The sequence below is a fragment of the Sesamum indicum genome, linkage group LG2, assembly GCF_000512975.1.
Source record: "Sesamum indicum cultivar Zhongzhi No. 13 linkage group LG2, S_indicum_v1.0, whole genome shotgun sequence".
NCBI lineage: Eukaryota > Viridiplantae > Streptophyta > Magnoliopsida > Lamiales > Pedaliaceae > Sesamum > Sesamum indicum.
This window is the reverse complement of record NC_026146.1, coordinates 6,872,334-6,888,601: the sequence shown is the minus strand read 5'-3', so window position 1 is coordinate 6,888,601 and position 16,268 is coordinate 6,872,334. Positions and strand designations below refer to the sequence as shown.

Here is a 16,268-nt window from a genome sequence, read left to right as displayed (position 1 = left end):
CCCCTGATGGCTTTTTATGATCTACATCCATGATGGTTGTGGCGACCCAGCATGAGTGCGTTTAGCTCGTCCAGAGTCCCCATCAGTAGGTCCTCCTACTATCATATGAATCACACCCTTGGAAAAGGTGTTCTCTAGGCTCTCCTCAACTGGGAGCTTCTCTTTTATGCGTTCCTATCTAGAGGAATCCTCTGCTCGCTCCTCGCTTTTGTTGGAGTTGCAGTGGTGATAGTGTTCCTCTTTTTGCTCGCGCATTTTTCCTTTGTCCTTGTAGTCGTTCAAGTTGCCATTTTGGATAAGCCTTTCTATCTCCTACGTCAGTTGGCGGCACTGGTTGCTGTTATGCCAATACTCCCTATGATACCTAGAAAATATATAGATTTTGAGGGTTGGGGACATTCCTTAAAGCCTTTCGGCCATTATACGGTAGGATGCTGGTCAATTACCATGGTCATTCTAGCCGGACTATTAATGAGCAGAGTATAGTGCTTGTTCTTTGGATCGAGGGGGTTGAAATATCCTCGAGGCTCTCGTGATTGTTTTAAGATTATGAAATATGTATCAATCATTCATACGTCAGTGCACAAAATATAACATGAATTTAACAAGGGGATACGATGACACACTAGAAAAAAATTACTAATGACTATAATAATAATTACTATGGTTAAAAATCATGATAAATTACTATTATTAACCACAGTTAAATTAAATCAATGCCAAAAATTAGTTTTTTTAACTATAAAAAATTATTTGTTACAGCTAATATAAGAATCATGGTAAAAATATTTGTCATGACTTTTAGTCACCTTGACAAAAACCACGCCAACAACAGTTGAATTATCGTGGTCAGTGATTATTTTCTGCTGCTATTTATTATTAATTATAATAATTAGTTATTAAATATTATATTTTTTGTAGTATCGGTGGAGGTCTAGTTGCCCGTCGAGGCGGTATTACAACAATTTATGTAAAGTTAACAAAATTTAATCTTTTACGTATTCTCCATGAAATCTTTAAATTTTTATATTATTAGAGTCATATAACGTTTATCAATTTGAAATCTAAATATTAGTTTGACTTTATTATTTCCAGTGGCTGTCTAGATGCAGCATTTCCACCATTATTTAAATTGAATTTTTTTACTTAGTTTTCATATGGCAACGAAAACTGTATGTTGGACTAATTCAAAGTATATGGTAATTAATAATTCAACTGGAGTGGAAATAAAATATATTCGTTTTATGTAATTTTTCTTGTATGGAAATTTGTGCATCTTGAAAAATAATTACTTATTTTATTATGTTAAGATGGTAAAGCAGTAATATTATTTACTTAATGTCAAATCTATTTGATATTCGATAGTCTATCATAATATTATTAATGAATAAATGATTGAAACAAGTGAGTGAATGAAAAATTATGTAAAAAGAATGAATATATGACTTTTGTAGTATGACGAAAATGCCGTATTAGAATTTTTGGGGAAAAAATAAAAATAAATGATATTTTTGAGGTATATTATAAATTTATCATTTTGTGTTATTCGAAATGTTTATATAAGTTTCTATGGGAAGTAAAACATCATTTTACCTCCTTGAATTTTTAAAAATGAACGAATTAACCCTTCATCAGAGAGGCAATATGCTCCTTTTTAAAAAATTCAAGAGGGTAAAATGATATTCTTATTTTTTAAAGAGACTTATGTGAATATTTAGAACATTATAGGAAGGTAATTTGCAATTTATCTAATATTTTTAGTGGGAAGAAAAGGGTAAAGCTAATGAGAATTAAATTTTAAACAGAAAATCAAAATTAACGTGTAGAAATGAGAACAAACAAGATATAAAATTATGACATATAGCAAAAACTTTTGGGGGGCAAAAATGTAAATTCAGCACCCTACAGAAAAGAAGCATTAATTTCAGCAGCTGCCCTTTTGTTTTCCTTTATATCATCTATGTATAGGGAGTGAGTACTGTTGCATGGGTGTCACTTCAACCTCAACTTTCTTCATGCATAAAGTGCCTCGAGCATTGCAAAATCCCTGAGACAAAAGTCACACACTCACAAATCACTGTCCCAAACAGGCCCTTGGCATCCCACGGTTCCTAGTCGACTGTAGGAGCCATCAAGATCGTGACACGTGTAAGGGTTCGTGGGAGGGACGAATGATAGTGTAATGATGGTGTAATAATTTTGATATTCTTGGCCTGCACTGCACTGCACTTCACCTACTGATGAGGGTCTCTGCTGTACTGCATTTGTATCAGTATCAGTCTTTTCTTTTCTGTGTCATAAGCCACATGCATTGGCTTTGGGTTTCGGGGGTGAAAAAGGAACATAAAAAATGTGAACTAGTAAAAGTTGCAAGAATTCTACAAATTCATGTTAAGTGTCTTCTGCTTAACTATGCTTTGATGAGATTGCACTCAATTGAAAGTTTTCAATTCGGATATCATTTACCTTGTTTGATTGTTTCTTGGATTTTGGAAGGTAATTACACGCAAATTTTCTGAAAAATCTGATTATAACAAAGTAATTGACAATTAAAATTGCCTATTTATGGAAATGTAATAAATACCCCATGAAAAGAGGCAGAGGAAAAACTTTTTCTCACAATGAGAGCTTCTGTCCCTCTACACGAGGCTTCTTTTGTAGTTTTTATTTTGGGTCATTTTTGCTATTGTAGGTCACCATTGCTCTTTGATGTTCGAAGGGTCCTCCTGTGTCGTTGCTTGCAGCTGATTGGGGTTTTGAGCTGTGGCCGACACTGCCCCGATCACTCATCACCATCTTTATTTTGTGCTCCTTTATAACACTACAAGAAAATAGGGCATCAGAGACGGAACTTTTCGTCTCTGAAAGTAGGATTTCCGTCTCTAAAACAAATTAGAGACGGAAAAATCCGTCGCCGAACTCCGTCGCAGAAGGCCGTGTCTTTAATAATTTAGCAACGGAAATATTCCGTCGCTAAATCTGAGACCGAAAATTCGGTCGCTAATTCTGTCGCCAAAAGAGAAGAAAATTTAACTGTAATCCATCTCTGATTTCCGTAGGTAATCCGTCTCTAATTCCGTCGACAAAGGTAAAATAATTTCCGTCTCTAATTCCGTCTCTGAACTGAAGAAAATATTCCGTCTCTAATCCATCTCTACAATCTTACAAATTTTCGTCTCTAATCCGTCGCTGATTCTGTCTCTAAATTTTCAAAGTTTTCCGTCTCTAATCCGTCTCTGATTCGGTATCTAAGTTTTCAAAATTTTCCGTCTCTAATTTTTTTTGGTTTTTTTTGGGCAGATTTTTAATTTCTGTACCCAAATTAATATCCTGCTCATTATACCATCAAATATACATTCCATCAATACCAAAATCTGAATTTCCCAAACAAGAACAACAAAAATTAACAAAAAAGATACTCAAAATACAATAAACACTAATATAATTGATGTCAACATCCAAATACTACCAAATAATATCAATGTCTACTCCCAAGTCAACAAACATATGTCAAAGTACAACCCCAATCAACATACACTAAGTGATAAACAACCAACAGAAAAAATAAACTAATTATCTTTCCTAGAATGTTGTTACTCCTGTTGTCCCGACCCACCAGCAAATTGATGGTTTGTGTATCCCACATCTTGAAGTAATTTTCGAACAAGTTCTTGTAGGTCTGCCTCCCTCTTCCGAGCCTCTTCATCTAAAAGAAACCCATTATCATCCAAGCGCCTCCACATCCAACTACGGTCAATATTCATTATTCTGCAATTTTTAGAGAAATGAGGCTAGATGAATTATAACAAATGATCTCAGATTAGGCCTAATTATAACATTTAAATACATGTGTAAATTAAAGTATCTCAATCTTAATGAAGAATAAGATAGTAATCAAAAGATTCAGGAAAAAATGATTTTTATTTGATGAAGAAACTATCACATACATGCACATGACATTGTCTATGTACTGCTAACTAGTACTATTTGAGAAATTCATACTACTAATGTTGTTGGTTAACAATTTGAAAAACAGAGGTTTCGTATTAGTTTCCCAAGTTTGTGGATAGAAGCACTAAAACGTATGGGTGGACTGGAGAATGAATAGTTGGAGGAATTGGTTCTGAAGTCTCCTTCACACTCTCAAACTATCAACCTACTATTCATAGTTACAAATGGAATATTATCCTGCTCAGCAACATGAGATTCATTGGCCTTAGAGAACAACATTTTACAAGCAATATTAATGAATAACACAACATTTTCAGTGAATCATATAGCAGAATAAAAATAAGGAAAACGGCAGGCCTGTAGTTGAGCTCAAGCATATTCATCCAATGCAGCATTTGTCATCAGAATATTTGCAATTTGCATTGATTCTTTGATCCTCATAATATAAATATGTAGGAAAAGAACTTAAAGGAAATTGGTTCAATCAATTAAAATACATCACTATTTATAAATTGCAGAAATTGCAAACTGAAACAGAGGGGAAATTGCAAACTGAAACAGAGGGAGGGAAATTGCAGAAATTGCAGAAATTTCACACAACGACTAGCATTTTCCAGAAATTCCAGAAATTTTTCAGAAATTCCAGAAATTACAACATTACATACAACATTAGATACAAAAATTTTCAGAAATTTTGCTAAAAACACACCCAAACACAAAAAAAAGAAGAATAAGTAAAATGCAACAAAGAAATAAGGATTACCTGGAGAAGCCGTACTCGTCGCCTTCCTTGTTGCCAATTTACCGTCCTTGTTGCCGTGAGTTTAGGGCTAGGGTTCTAAGAGATGGGTTTGTAGAAAAAATGAGAGGAGAAAGATGGAAGCCGTACTCGTCCCCGTCCTCGTTGCCGACGTGCCGTCCTTGTTGCCGTGAGTTTGGAGTTAGGGTTCTAAGACATGGGTTTGGGGAAGAAATGGAGATGGGTTTGGGGAAGGAATGAAGAGAGGAGAAGCTGGAATGGAAAAGAAAGAAAGAACGAGGAAGAAAGAGATGAAAAGAAAGCTGGAATGAGTTTTTGAGTTTTGACTTTTTGTATAATTATTATTATTATTATTATATTATTAATATATTATTATTATTATTATTATTATTATTACTACTACTACTACTGTTATTATTATTAGTATTAGTATTATTATTATTGTGACTATTATTATTACTATTATTGTTATTATATTATTATTGTTGTTGTTATTATTATTGTTAGTATTACAATAATAATAATAATAATAATAATAATAATAATAATAATAATAGTTATAATAATAATAAGAATAATAATAATAATAATTATTATTATTATTATTATTTTAAATCATGAGATCGAATCATAAAATTTTTACATAGATATAGTTGAAATTAATATATGCTCACAATCTGCAAAATTTATATATTTATAAATGTTAGTATAACATTGATATAACTATCATCATATATTGTTGAACAACATGGGTTAATCTGGCCATCAAAATTCAGATTAGACCGTTAGATATGATAAAACTTACAAAAAAATACATTTGGTAAAGTTTTAGACTTATTGGATATACGGATGTCGAGATATCATACTCGAAACATAAGAGTAATCATTCAAGAAGGTGTATCGTTGAATCAGACCATGTGATTTTAAATCATACCGTCCGATATGATCTAATGGACATAGTCTTGTATATATTTAAATTTCGTATGAATCAGGGGTCCGGATTTTAAGTTATCGTAATTATTGATTAAACTTTTTAATCTCATTATATATAAAATAAAATAATAATTAGAATTATTCAACTATCATCATCATCATTATTATTATTGTTGTTGTTATTATTATTATTATTTTTTAGATTAATTCATAGGAATTACTAAATTTTGACATAAATTTATAAATAATAAAAAATTATAAATGAATTACTTGTCAATTTAAGAAAAATATAACGTAATACAAATATATATTAAAATATAACATAAAGTTTATATATGTCATATTAAATAATAATTTTAATTATAAAAAAAATATAATTTACTAAGTTGTTGATTAAATTTATTTTTATATAAAGATTAAATTTTGACATAAAAGTACCATAATTTATTATTATCCAAATATGATATTGATTAATAATTATAATATATGGTCAATTTTGATTATAAAATTTATCAAATATTAAATATAAAATAATATATATAAAAAAATTCAAAAATAAAAATATATATAAAAAAATAAAAAAATTAATAAAAAGTTTACTTTTAGTTTTGTTGTAATTAATTAAAATTAAAAATACATTATAGTTATACAAATATATATATTATCATGTCATATAATTACAACTTACTTATTATTACATAAATAAAAAAATTCTTATTTTTGTGTTTTAATCCTATTTAGACCATCAGAGACGGAAATTTCCGTGCCTAAATTAAAGAAAAAATTAGCTACGGAAACAGAGACGGAAATAACCAATTCTCAGCCATTTCGATTTTTAAGCAATAATTTAACAGTATCAGAGACGGAAATAGAGATGGAATTTCGCGAAATTATAAATTCGTCTCTAAATCCGTCTCTAAAATAAAAGTTATTAATAATTTATCATAAATAAGATTTCCGTCTCTAAATCCGTCTCTAAATCCGTCTCGGATAAAGACGGATTTTGTTCCATCTCTAAATTTTGGTCTCTGATACCCTGTTTTCTTGTAGTGTTATTAGTTTGTTAATTCTTGTCTACTCGTATGTTTAACTATCCTCTCTCTCCTTTTCATTGTAAGTTTCTCGGGCAGATCTTACTCCACCTAATAGTGTTGGTTTACTATCTTGGGTTGTCTATTCTCTAAATGCTATCATCATGTAGTCCGACTTGGATAGAATCAATAATGCTATCATAACATAGGTTTGGTTTTCTCTATCGAATTTTGGCATGTAGAAACAATGGATCAAGGCTTTTATATGGTTAGTGGAATTTTATCTTTACAGTCAATTTTTGTCAACGGCTTTTCATCTACGTTCTTTGCAACATTTAATCTAGTTCGAGCTATGGAGCTTAAACTCATCGAGGGTAACAGATTTTCTGATTAAATTTAATCACATCGATCTTAGATTAGGATAGGGCATATGACCACAACACATGGGTTTTTGCTAAGAACTTAGTTGTGTTGGCTAAGGTTGATGATAATGAGAATCCAAATCAGATCTCGGCATCACACTGAACTACTAAGACTTTCACGTCCACATGCACAAGTTTCCGATCGGGAAGATGAACAATTCTGATGGGTATAATCCTAATTTTGTCTAAAAAAGATTATTTTACCCTTTGAAGGGCTTCAAAATTGCAATTTTACCCAAAAGACGCGCATTCTCTCTACCAGGGTCGGGTCCAGCGACCCGCCTCCGATAACCCGAGATACGTGGCAGACGTCTATTGGGCAACAGAACCCCCCTTGGTATACTATAAATACTCCATGCTCAGTACATTTATGGTACGCCGTCTTGACTCACTTCTTTACTTTAGGTCGCTTAGGCTCGCTAGCTCGAAAGAGACCAGTTTATTTGTGACCTTGATACTGACTTAAGCATCCGAGGATCTTAGTTGGGGGCCACCCAACAAACCTAACGATCTGCTTTTCTTTTCTCAGGGCCCTTACTCTAATTTAGGAGAGGTAGCGACCTCGAACTGCTTAGAGGATCAATTTATCTGATCAGGGAAGTCGCATTGATTTCGACTCGGATCATTTGGCGCCATCTATGGGAATATTGAGAAAAGAACCTTTTTATTTGGTCTCAAGGTGGTCGAAAGATTCAGATCTTCAAAAAGGAGAATTCGCCATGTTAGATCCATCAAGGCAAGAGCGATGGGAACGAGTCCCTCTGCGACCAGGGGAGAATGTTGCATCTAATGACTGAAGAATTACAACGAATGGTCGAAATAACTAGCAAGAATATTATAGTAGAGTATGAAAGGAGAACGGTCACACTTGCTGTTAGGGAATCAGCAAGGAGAAGGTTGCTTGAAGAAAAGAAAAAAATGATAGCAGATGACCACGAGGGAAGGACAAGTCACACAGAGCAGAGCATAGTGCTAATACTAGAGACCAGCCAAGCGAGAGAGGTGGTGGACACGACATCTAGTAGGAGCAAGACAACGAGGGAGCCAGCGATATCGAGAGCAGAAGTAGAAAATATGGGGAAGCAGATAGAAAGATTGAGGCAATAGATAGATGACTTGAAAAAGCGAGGCAAGTTGGTGACACGGAATAGGAACTCACCTTTAGCCAATAAAATTCTAACTGAAGTCGTGGATCCAAGTTTTCGACTACTCGATCTACCCAAATACGATAGGTCGAAGGATCATGGGAGCACGTTTCTGCCTTTGAATTGGTAATGAACTTGTACGGACAAACTGATTCAATCAATGCAAAATTATTTAAAACTACTTTGACAGGGAAGGCACCAAAGTGGTTTTCTAGTTACCAGGTGGAACCATCGAATCGTATAGACAGATGGTTCAGAAGTTTGCATTTTAGTTTGCCAGTAAAAGGAAAGCGAAGAGGTCAGCTACCTACCTCTTCACAATCCGACATAAAAGTGACGAGTTCCTTAAGAGCTTCATAGGGAGGTTTAATAATGAGACACTTGAGGTACACGATCTGAGGATTGATATGTTGACGAGCATATTGATTCATGGGTTGAAGAAGGGACCGTTTGCGTCGGCATTAGCAAGGAACCCTCCTGAAGATGTAGAACAATTTATGCGATTATCTCGAAAATACATCGACGAGGAGGAGATGAATGCAATCAAGGACAAGGAATGGAGTGGAGGTCGAGATAGGCAAAAGCAACATGAAGAGGAGAGGTCTATCTAGCCGAAATACCATAGTTATACATTGTTGGTTACTTCTAGAGCTGAAACCATGATGATGGTGGAAAGAGACAATTTGCTGCAATGGCTTAGTAAAACTAGAGGAACGCCTGCGAAGAGGGATTCCAAGAAGTATTTTAAGTTCCAGAAGGATAAGGACATAATACTAAGGATTGCTATCAGTTGAAGGACGAGATCAAAAGATTGATCTAGTAGGGGATACTTCAAGGAGATCATATTGAAAGCATGAGGTAGGGATAAAAAATTCCCTAGCAGAGCAAGAAGCAGATCGTGGAGTAGGTCGCCAAGTAGGGGAAACTCGAGCAAGAAGAGCAAAAGAAGGACGATGTGACAATGGTCCTGTAAAAAGAGTTATTTGGTGAAGAAGATAGGAGTTCCAGGATACAGGTACATTAATTTGTATCCCCATTGTTTTTATATAGGGTATTAGCTTTTGCAGGAATTAATATTTTTTCTAGCATTAAAATTAAGGGATTATGTGCACACTTTTGTAATATCTCGATAAAGATCGATCGTGACTATATGTATAAGAAAACTTGCGTGAAATGAAAAGCACCTTCTAGATAACTTACATCGGAATAAAGCAGTATCGACCTAAAAGGTCATTATTTTAATAACCATATTTGATTTGAAAACGATCGTGCGTTTGGAAAGACCACGCAACTTGAAAAAGGTAATCATATGGGGAACCCTATTTGATCTGAAAAAGATCGTGCACCTGAAAAAGGCCATGCGACCTGAAAAAGGTGATCATTTCTGTGCATCTGAAAAAGGTGATCACACGACCTAAAAAAGGTGATTATTTCTGTGCGTTTGAGAAAGACCACACGACTTGAAAAAAGTGATCATTTTTCTGTGCGTCTGAAAAAGACCATGCGGCCTGAAGAAGGTGAAGATCGTGCGTCTGAGAAAGGCCAAAAGACCTAGAAAATGTAATCATTTCTGTGCGTCTAAAAAAGACCACGCGGCTTGAAAAAAGTGATTATTTTTTTGCATTAAAAAAAGACCACGCTACCTGAAAGAAGTGAAGATTGTAGGTCTAAGAAAGACAACGACATGTAAAAGGTGCCATTTGAGGAACCCGATGATCTGGAAAAGATCATGTGCATGAAAAGGACCATGCGACCTGAAAAAGGTGATCGTTTGAAGAGCCCTATTTGATCTGTGAAAGATCATATCTGGAAAAGACCATGCAACCTGAAAAAGTGACTGTTTGAAGAACCCTATTTGATCTGTGGAAGGTCGTGTGTTTGGAAAAGACCTTGCGACCTGAAAAAGGTGATTGTTTGAACAAGATCATGCATCTGGAAAAGACTTCGTGCTTCTGGAAAAGACTTCGTGACCAGAAAAAAGGTTTATCATTTGAAAGAAACCCTAACTGGTCTGAAAAAGATCATATAGACCTTTCAAGTTCGAAAATTATGACTTTATTGTTTGCAAGAAGGAGGTTGTAATCGTATCTAGGAAGAAACTGCAACATAAATTCGAAATTCGGAATTCGATTCCATTTATTATGCAAAATTATGAGTATGCAAACAGAACAGGCAATATGTTTTGTATTAAGTTGCCATACTATGACAATTGTTTGAACAAGTCAAATGGAGGTAGAGAAGAGCAGCCCTTATTACAAAAGGATGATATGATCTACATCAAAGGGCTAAATTACAAAGTCTTTACATTCATACATTGTCTTCATTTTTCATCCATCTTTTTGATCTCCTCCACCAAAACCCCGAATTCATCATCTTCATCACACAAGACAAGCTTTCCATCCGAGGTTGGATCGAGCCAGTTGGTATCGAATCCCTCCATGAAGCCTTTCAGTTTTTAGATTTGTGAGGTACATTGATCAAAGCCCTGCATCAGGAAATCGACAGACTTGATCTCCACAACGACCAGAAATGCGTAAGATTTCAAGAAATCTCTGGCACCCTGTAATCAAGTATCCAATAGGATTTTTCTATAATCATCAGATGCTAGATATTGGTCACGACCTTGATTGCGATCAGCTTTTAGTTGATGCATGTGATCTTCTGAAATGATTTAGTCCTCGTGACCTTCAAGTCGGCCGGCCTACAGAAAAGCCTTTTGCCTTAGCCGATTCCTCAGCAGTGGCGAACTTAGCTTGGAGTTTTCAATATCGTGCCTTGAGCTTGGTTTTCTCCTTCTCGCAGGTTGCAAGCTTAGCTCTCTCCTCTTTTATTAGTTTATCAACAGTCAACTTCTCATGTCGCCAGTATGTACACTTCAACGATAGTTGTAGCTGAAGGCTTCTACTTACATGTATCTAGTAGAAAAGACTTTAGTTAGTCGATAATAAGGGACAATATGCGACCTGTATTTCTTAAAAAAGGTTACTTGAGATATGGAGTGAGCTAGGTTTTGCTAGACCTGAATGTGCGATAGAGGAGTCAATAGAGCTTGGTCGCATGGTAGAAGGGTGGATTTTTGTACAATTCCCACGAATCTTGGCCTACATGGGTCTTCAGCACGGACCTTTGAGCATATATAGCCTAGTCGGATATCAACCTATCACCCTCCATTTCAGCAGATTTAAAGGAGGGAGATTGAAGTTCTACCTCAGTTTCCTTCCACCAAGCAACGAGCTCGCTGACAACTTTCAAATTCTCTTCCTCTTCAGCTCTTGCAGCAGCAACCTTAACTTTCTTGAGTGGTTAGATCAAGAGCTCTTGTGTTTTTATTTACACCCTTCAGCGACCTCCTTACCCTTGGATTTTCTCCTGAGTGGTTCAGGATCGGATTCTTCGATAGATTCTTCAACCAATGGAGAGGGGTTTTTGGTCACAAAGTCAATATCTCTGTTGGCGATCTCGATAGGACCTTCGTATAATGGACTGTGGGATCAGTGTCTGAGCTCAACCTCGAGGGAAGTGGAAGCACGATCTCCCTGTGACCCTTTGTCTATTTGGAAAAGTTCTCAACGTTCTATTTTGCTGCCCTTTTGTCTCCAATTTTGGTGTTTATAAAAAAGGGGTAAATGCAGACACCTCCAAATGTATGGGGCCATTTGCACTTTGTCCCCCAACCTTTTTTCTTTTTTTTTTTTTTTGACAAATCACCTCCCAACCTTTGTAATTTTTCCACTAGACCAAAATTTGCGATATTGCTGTATTTCTTCTCGGAATGAGGCTCCTGGCTAATCTTTAAGCTAGATGAACCCTACAAACACCATGATCAAAAAAAATCAAGTAACACAGGTACATATGTCTGCTTCTGTCCGATCTTTTTTAGGAGCGAAACTTGGAATCTAGGGTGGATATTTGCTGAAGGTTGGAGTTTTATCTTATAAGCAACCTCGCCTATCTTTTCTAAAACTTGAAAAGGTCCATAGTATTTTGGTGCTAGCTTCAGGTTCCTCCTTAGCTGTAAGGAGCTCTGTCGATAAAGTTGAAGCTTCAAATACACATAATCCCCTGCCACAAAACACTTTTCACTCCCGTGCTTGTCGTTGTATGTTTTTATTCGATTTTGTGCTTCTGTTAAATTGAGTTTAAGTAGCTCCATAAGCTTACTTTGTTCCTGCAAGTATTCCTCAACTTCAGGCTAAACTATAGGAATATATGGATCAATGGTAAGGGGCCCAAGAAAATATTCATAGAGGGCATGAAATGGAGTGAGTTTTCAACTAGTGCGGGAATTGGTGTTGTACCAATACTCTACAAGAGATAACAATTTATTCCATTGTTTGGTCCTAAGATGACACATGCAACGCAGATAATTTGCCACGCATTGGTTACCTGTTCAATTTGTTCATCAGTCTGAGGGTGGTAAGTCGTTGAAAGACTAAGTGTCGTGCCCAACAATTTGAAGAGCTCCCTCCAAAACGATCTAGTGAATATTTTGTCTGTTAAGTTGTGAAGATTGATTTGAAGAAGAAAAGGATAACCTGATTCAACTTAGAATTCCCAAGTTGAGTTGGAAAAAGGATAAGTCATGGCTATATATACTACTCTTATTAGCATTGTTTCATAGAGCAGAGTAGAATAGAGTAGAGAGAAAAGAAAGAGTTGAGACGAGGGTGAGTGTTGTCTTTCACGTGTGGTGAAGACTTGCATACAAGTGTGTGTGTGTTGTACTCCTCAATTTTCCTCCTCTTTGAGTATTTTCTCCTGGCTTGGTATCGCCCCCAGACATAGGATTTATATCCAAACTGGGTTAACAAATTCGTGTGTCTTTTACTGCCTTCATATTCCACCTGTTATCCATCTTAACCCGATCCATTTCCTAACAACTGGTATCAAGAGCCTGGTTCAAGGAGTTAAGATGGAGGGAAAGTTTCCAGTCGAACGGTTCAATGGTTCCGACTTTGGGTTTTGGCGTATGCAGATGGAGGCCTACCTGTACGGGAAGGACCTGTACGAACCACTTGCAGAGAAGTACGAGAAGACGAGTGATGAAGAATGGAAGGTGCTCGATCGAAAGGCGATGAGCGCAATAATCCTGTCGCTCTCTCGGAATGTCGCCTATCATGTGAAGGGAGCAAAGAGCACGAAGGAAGTTCTACAGACTCTTGCCGATATGTACGAGAAACCCTCAGCACCCCCCCCCCCCCCCCCCGCCCCCCCAAAAAAAAAGAGAAAAAAAGTCTTCTATGCTGATCTTCTTGTTGTCATATTACAGAATAGGAGAAAAAAATTAATGCTAGTCGATTTTGATTAAATTTGAATTAATTATATAACAAATGCAATTCACTTATTGTATGATTGATATATAATTTAAAAAAAATAATCAATCACGTAACAAATATATTATATTTATTTGTAATTTGCTTGCACTACAAATTTAACTTGGAGAAGAACTTTTTTGGTGAATAGATAGAAAATTTGAGTTAATTAACAATATTTGGTCTAGGAGAAATCTAGTTTTGGATTGGATTCAATTGCTTTCAATGTTATATACTATGTTATGGTAATTAATTAGATTATTATTGATAATTGTATGAGGCTCAATTTCATTTTTAATCATGTATTTTAGTTCTTAATTAATATTTTAATTTTTAAATTTGTTAAAATTGAAATATTGATGCTTCACCTCTTTTAATTTTGTGATTTCAAGACAAAATTGATTAAAATTATTAAAATTAACAGGAACAAAAATACAATTAAATCTATTGTATAATTTAAAATATGTTTATTTTATTTGATGGTATCGTCAAGGTCGACCATTTTAAGGATATGCTAATTAAAATGATTTGTGTAAATTTAAGGAAATGATTATTCATCAGCTAATAATGTTTAGCCAGTAAGATAATCTAATTATATGTACTAATTCCAGATTATATTCATCTCTGGAGTTGAATCATTTTTTTTGTATTTTCATACTTTTTTATTCCGCATATCCACATCATTATTGGTCTTAACCAATGCAAAAGAATATCTTTTATTTAAACTTCTAATATGTTCTATTCTATATAATATATACAAGTCATGTATATAAAATATATTTTTAAATGTGTATATATTAAATAAAATAAAAAATATCATATATTAAATTTGAAATGAATTATTAATATATAAAACAATTTATATATATATTATTAATATATTAATATTAATATAAAACAATTTAGAGAGATAAATTATTTCGTTTAGAAAAAATAAATTATTATTTTTTTATATATAAAATAATTTATTCATTTATAATATTATACGAAATAAATTACATTTAATCATATAATAGTTATACAGTCCGTTTATATATTGTAACAGGACACAGTGGTAGGTGGAACCGACACAACATCAACCATAATCCAATGGGTCATGGCAGAGCTTCTAAACCACAAGGAGAAACTGCATAAAGTGCAGAAAGAACTGTCGGATCTCATAGGCCTAAGCACCGTCGTCGAAGAATCCCATCTACCGAAACTGCGCTACTTGGACGCCGTAGTAAAAGAAACCCTGCGCTTACATCCCGCGGTGCCCCTTCTCCTCCCGCGACGCCCCAGTCAATCCTGCGTCGTCGGCGGGTACACAATCCCCAAACACGCCACTGTTTTTCTCAACGTGTGGTCCATTCAGAGAGACCCTAGTCTCTGGGACAATCCCCTGGAATTCAACCCGGAGAGGTTTCTAAACGGGACTGATCAAGAATGGGATTTTCATGGTAACAATTTTCAGTATGCGCCGTTTGGATCGGGCAGGAGGGTATGTGCTGGTGTGGCTCTGGCCGAGAGGACGCTGATGTATATATTAGCTTCACTTCTGCATTCATTTGAGTGGCGATTGCCGGACGGCGAAGATGTGGATATGGCGGAGAAACTCGGACTTGTGTTGAGGAAAAGCCAACCGTTGATTGCCATTCCCACGCCCAGGCTGTGTGGGGAGGGTCTGTATGTTTAGTTCGGTACCGTTGATTTATGTGATGTATTCTGCTTAATTCAGTCGGGAATATGTGTACACTGATGGAATAAATTAAATAAGGAAAAATAGCAACTCCATTGTGATATTGCAAATAAGCAAATTACCTCTTTATGACAAAATAAATAGCGATTTTTCTCTTTGTATTTTAAAATTCAACAATTTACCCCCTTATAATTTTTAAAATAAAACAATTTATATCCATATATAAGGAGGTAAATTGCTTTATTTTAAAAAGTATAGGAAGGTAAATTGATATATATTTTTCATAAGAGGGTAATGTGTTCATTTTTAATATCACATGTGAGTAAATTGTTATTCATCCAAATTAAATATGTTACTTGATTATTTAACTCTTGGCCAATTTGTTTTTTATATTATTTAAAGGGATAACTATATTTTTCGTACCTTAGTTATGTCCCTAAATCAATTTTGGCACACTAATGTTTGTTAATTTCATCAATTTTAGTACCCTCAATTAGTTTAACTTGAAATCTAATCAAGAGGACCAATTTGGAGAAAAATAAGGCTGGACTTCAATAATAAAAGGCCATGTTTAGTAGTCGTACAAATGATACACAAAAAATAGCTTGAAAGAGTTGAATTAATGGAAATTTTGCCAAAATTAAGGTGGGAACTTGATGGGTTTATTGTAAGTTTTATTTATTGAACCGATATCTTTGTCAATTTTATCGATAGTAATGTAATATATTGTTTCTAATTTGAAAAAAAAAAAAAAACATTTCAGTTTGCTTTACGATAGCTACACATATACATGACTTATCTTCTTTTAAAAAATCGAATTGAAGTTTTTTGTTTATTGACTAGAATTAAGAAAATTATACCAGCGCACCATCTGTTGTTTATTAAAACGAGTTTTTTGTTTATTATAATTGTTTATTGTCTCAAGGGATATTTAGTACTTTTATTTATTTGTTGTTCCCACCTCTTTAAATTATTCATATCAGTCAACGAGACCTAGTTTAATTGGTGAACAGAAGTCTCACGATAAAAAATTATA

At 34.7% G+C, this 16,268-nt stretch overlaps 1 protein-coding gene across 1 annotated transcript; it reads left to right on the top strand.

The window, feature by feature from the left end:
* LOC105155510 (flavonoid 3',5'-hydroxylase-like) lies at window positions 14,597–15,369 on the top strand (the record flags this gene model as incomplete). The annotated part of the gene is made up of 1 exon (XM_011071392.2): window positions 14,597–15,369. A coding segment is annotated over one exon (633 nt), but the record flags the coding sequence as incomplete, so codon positions are not given.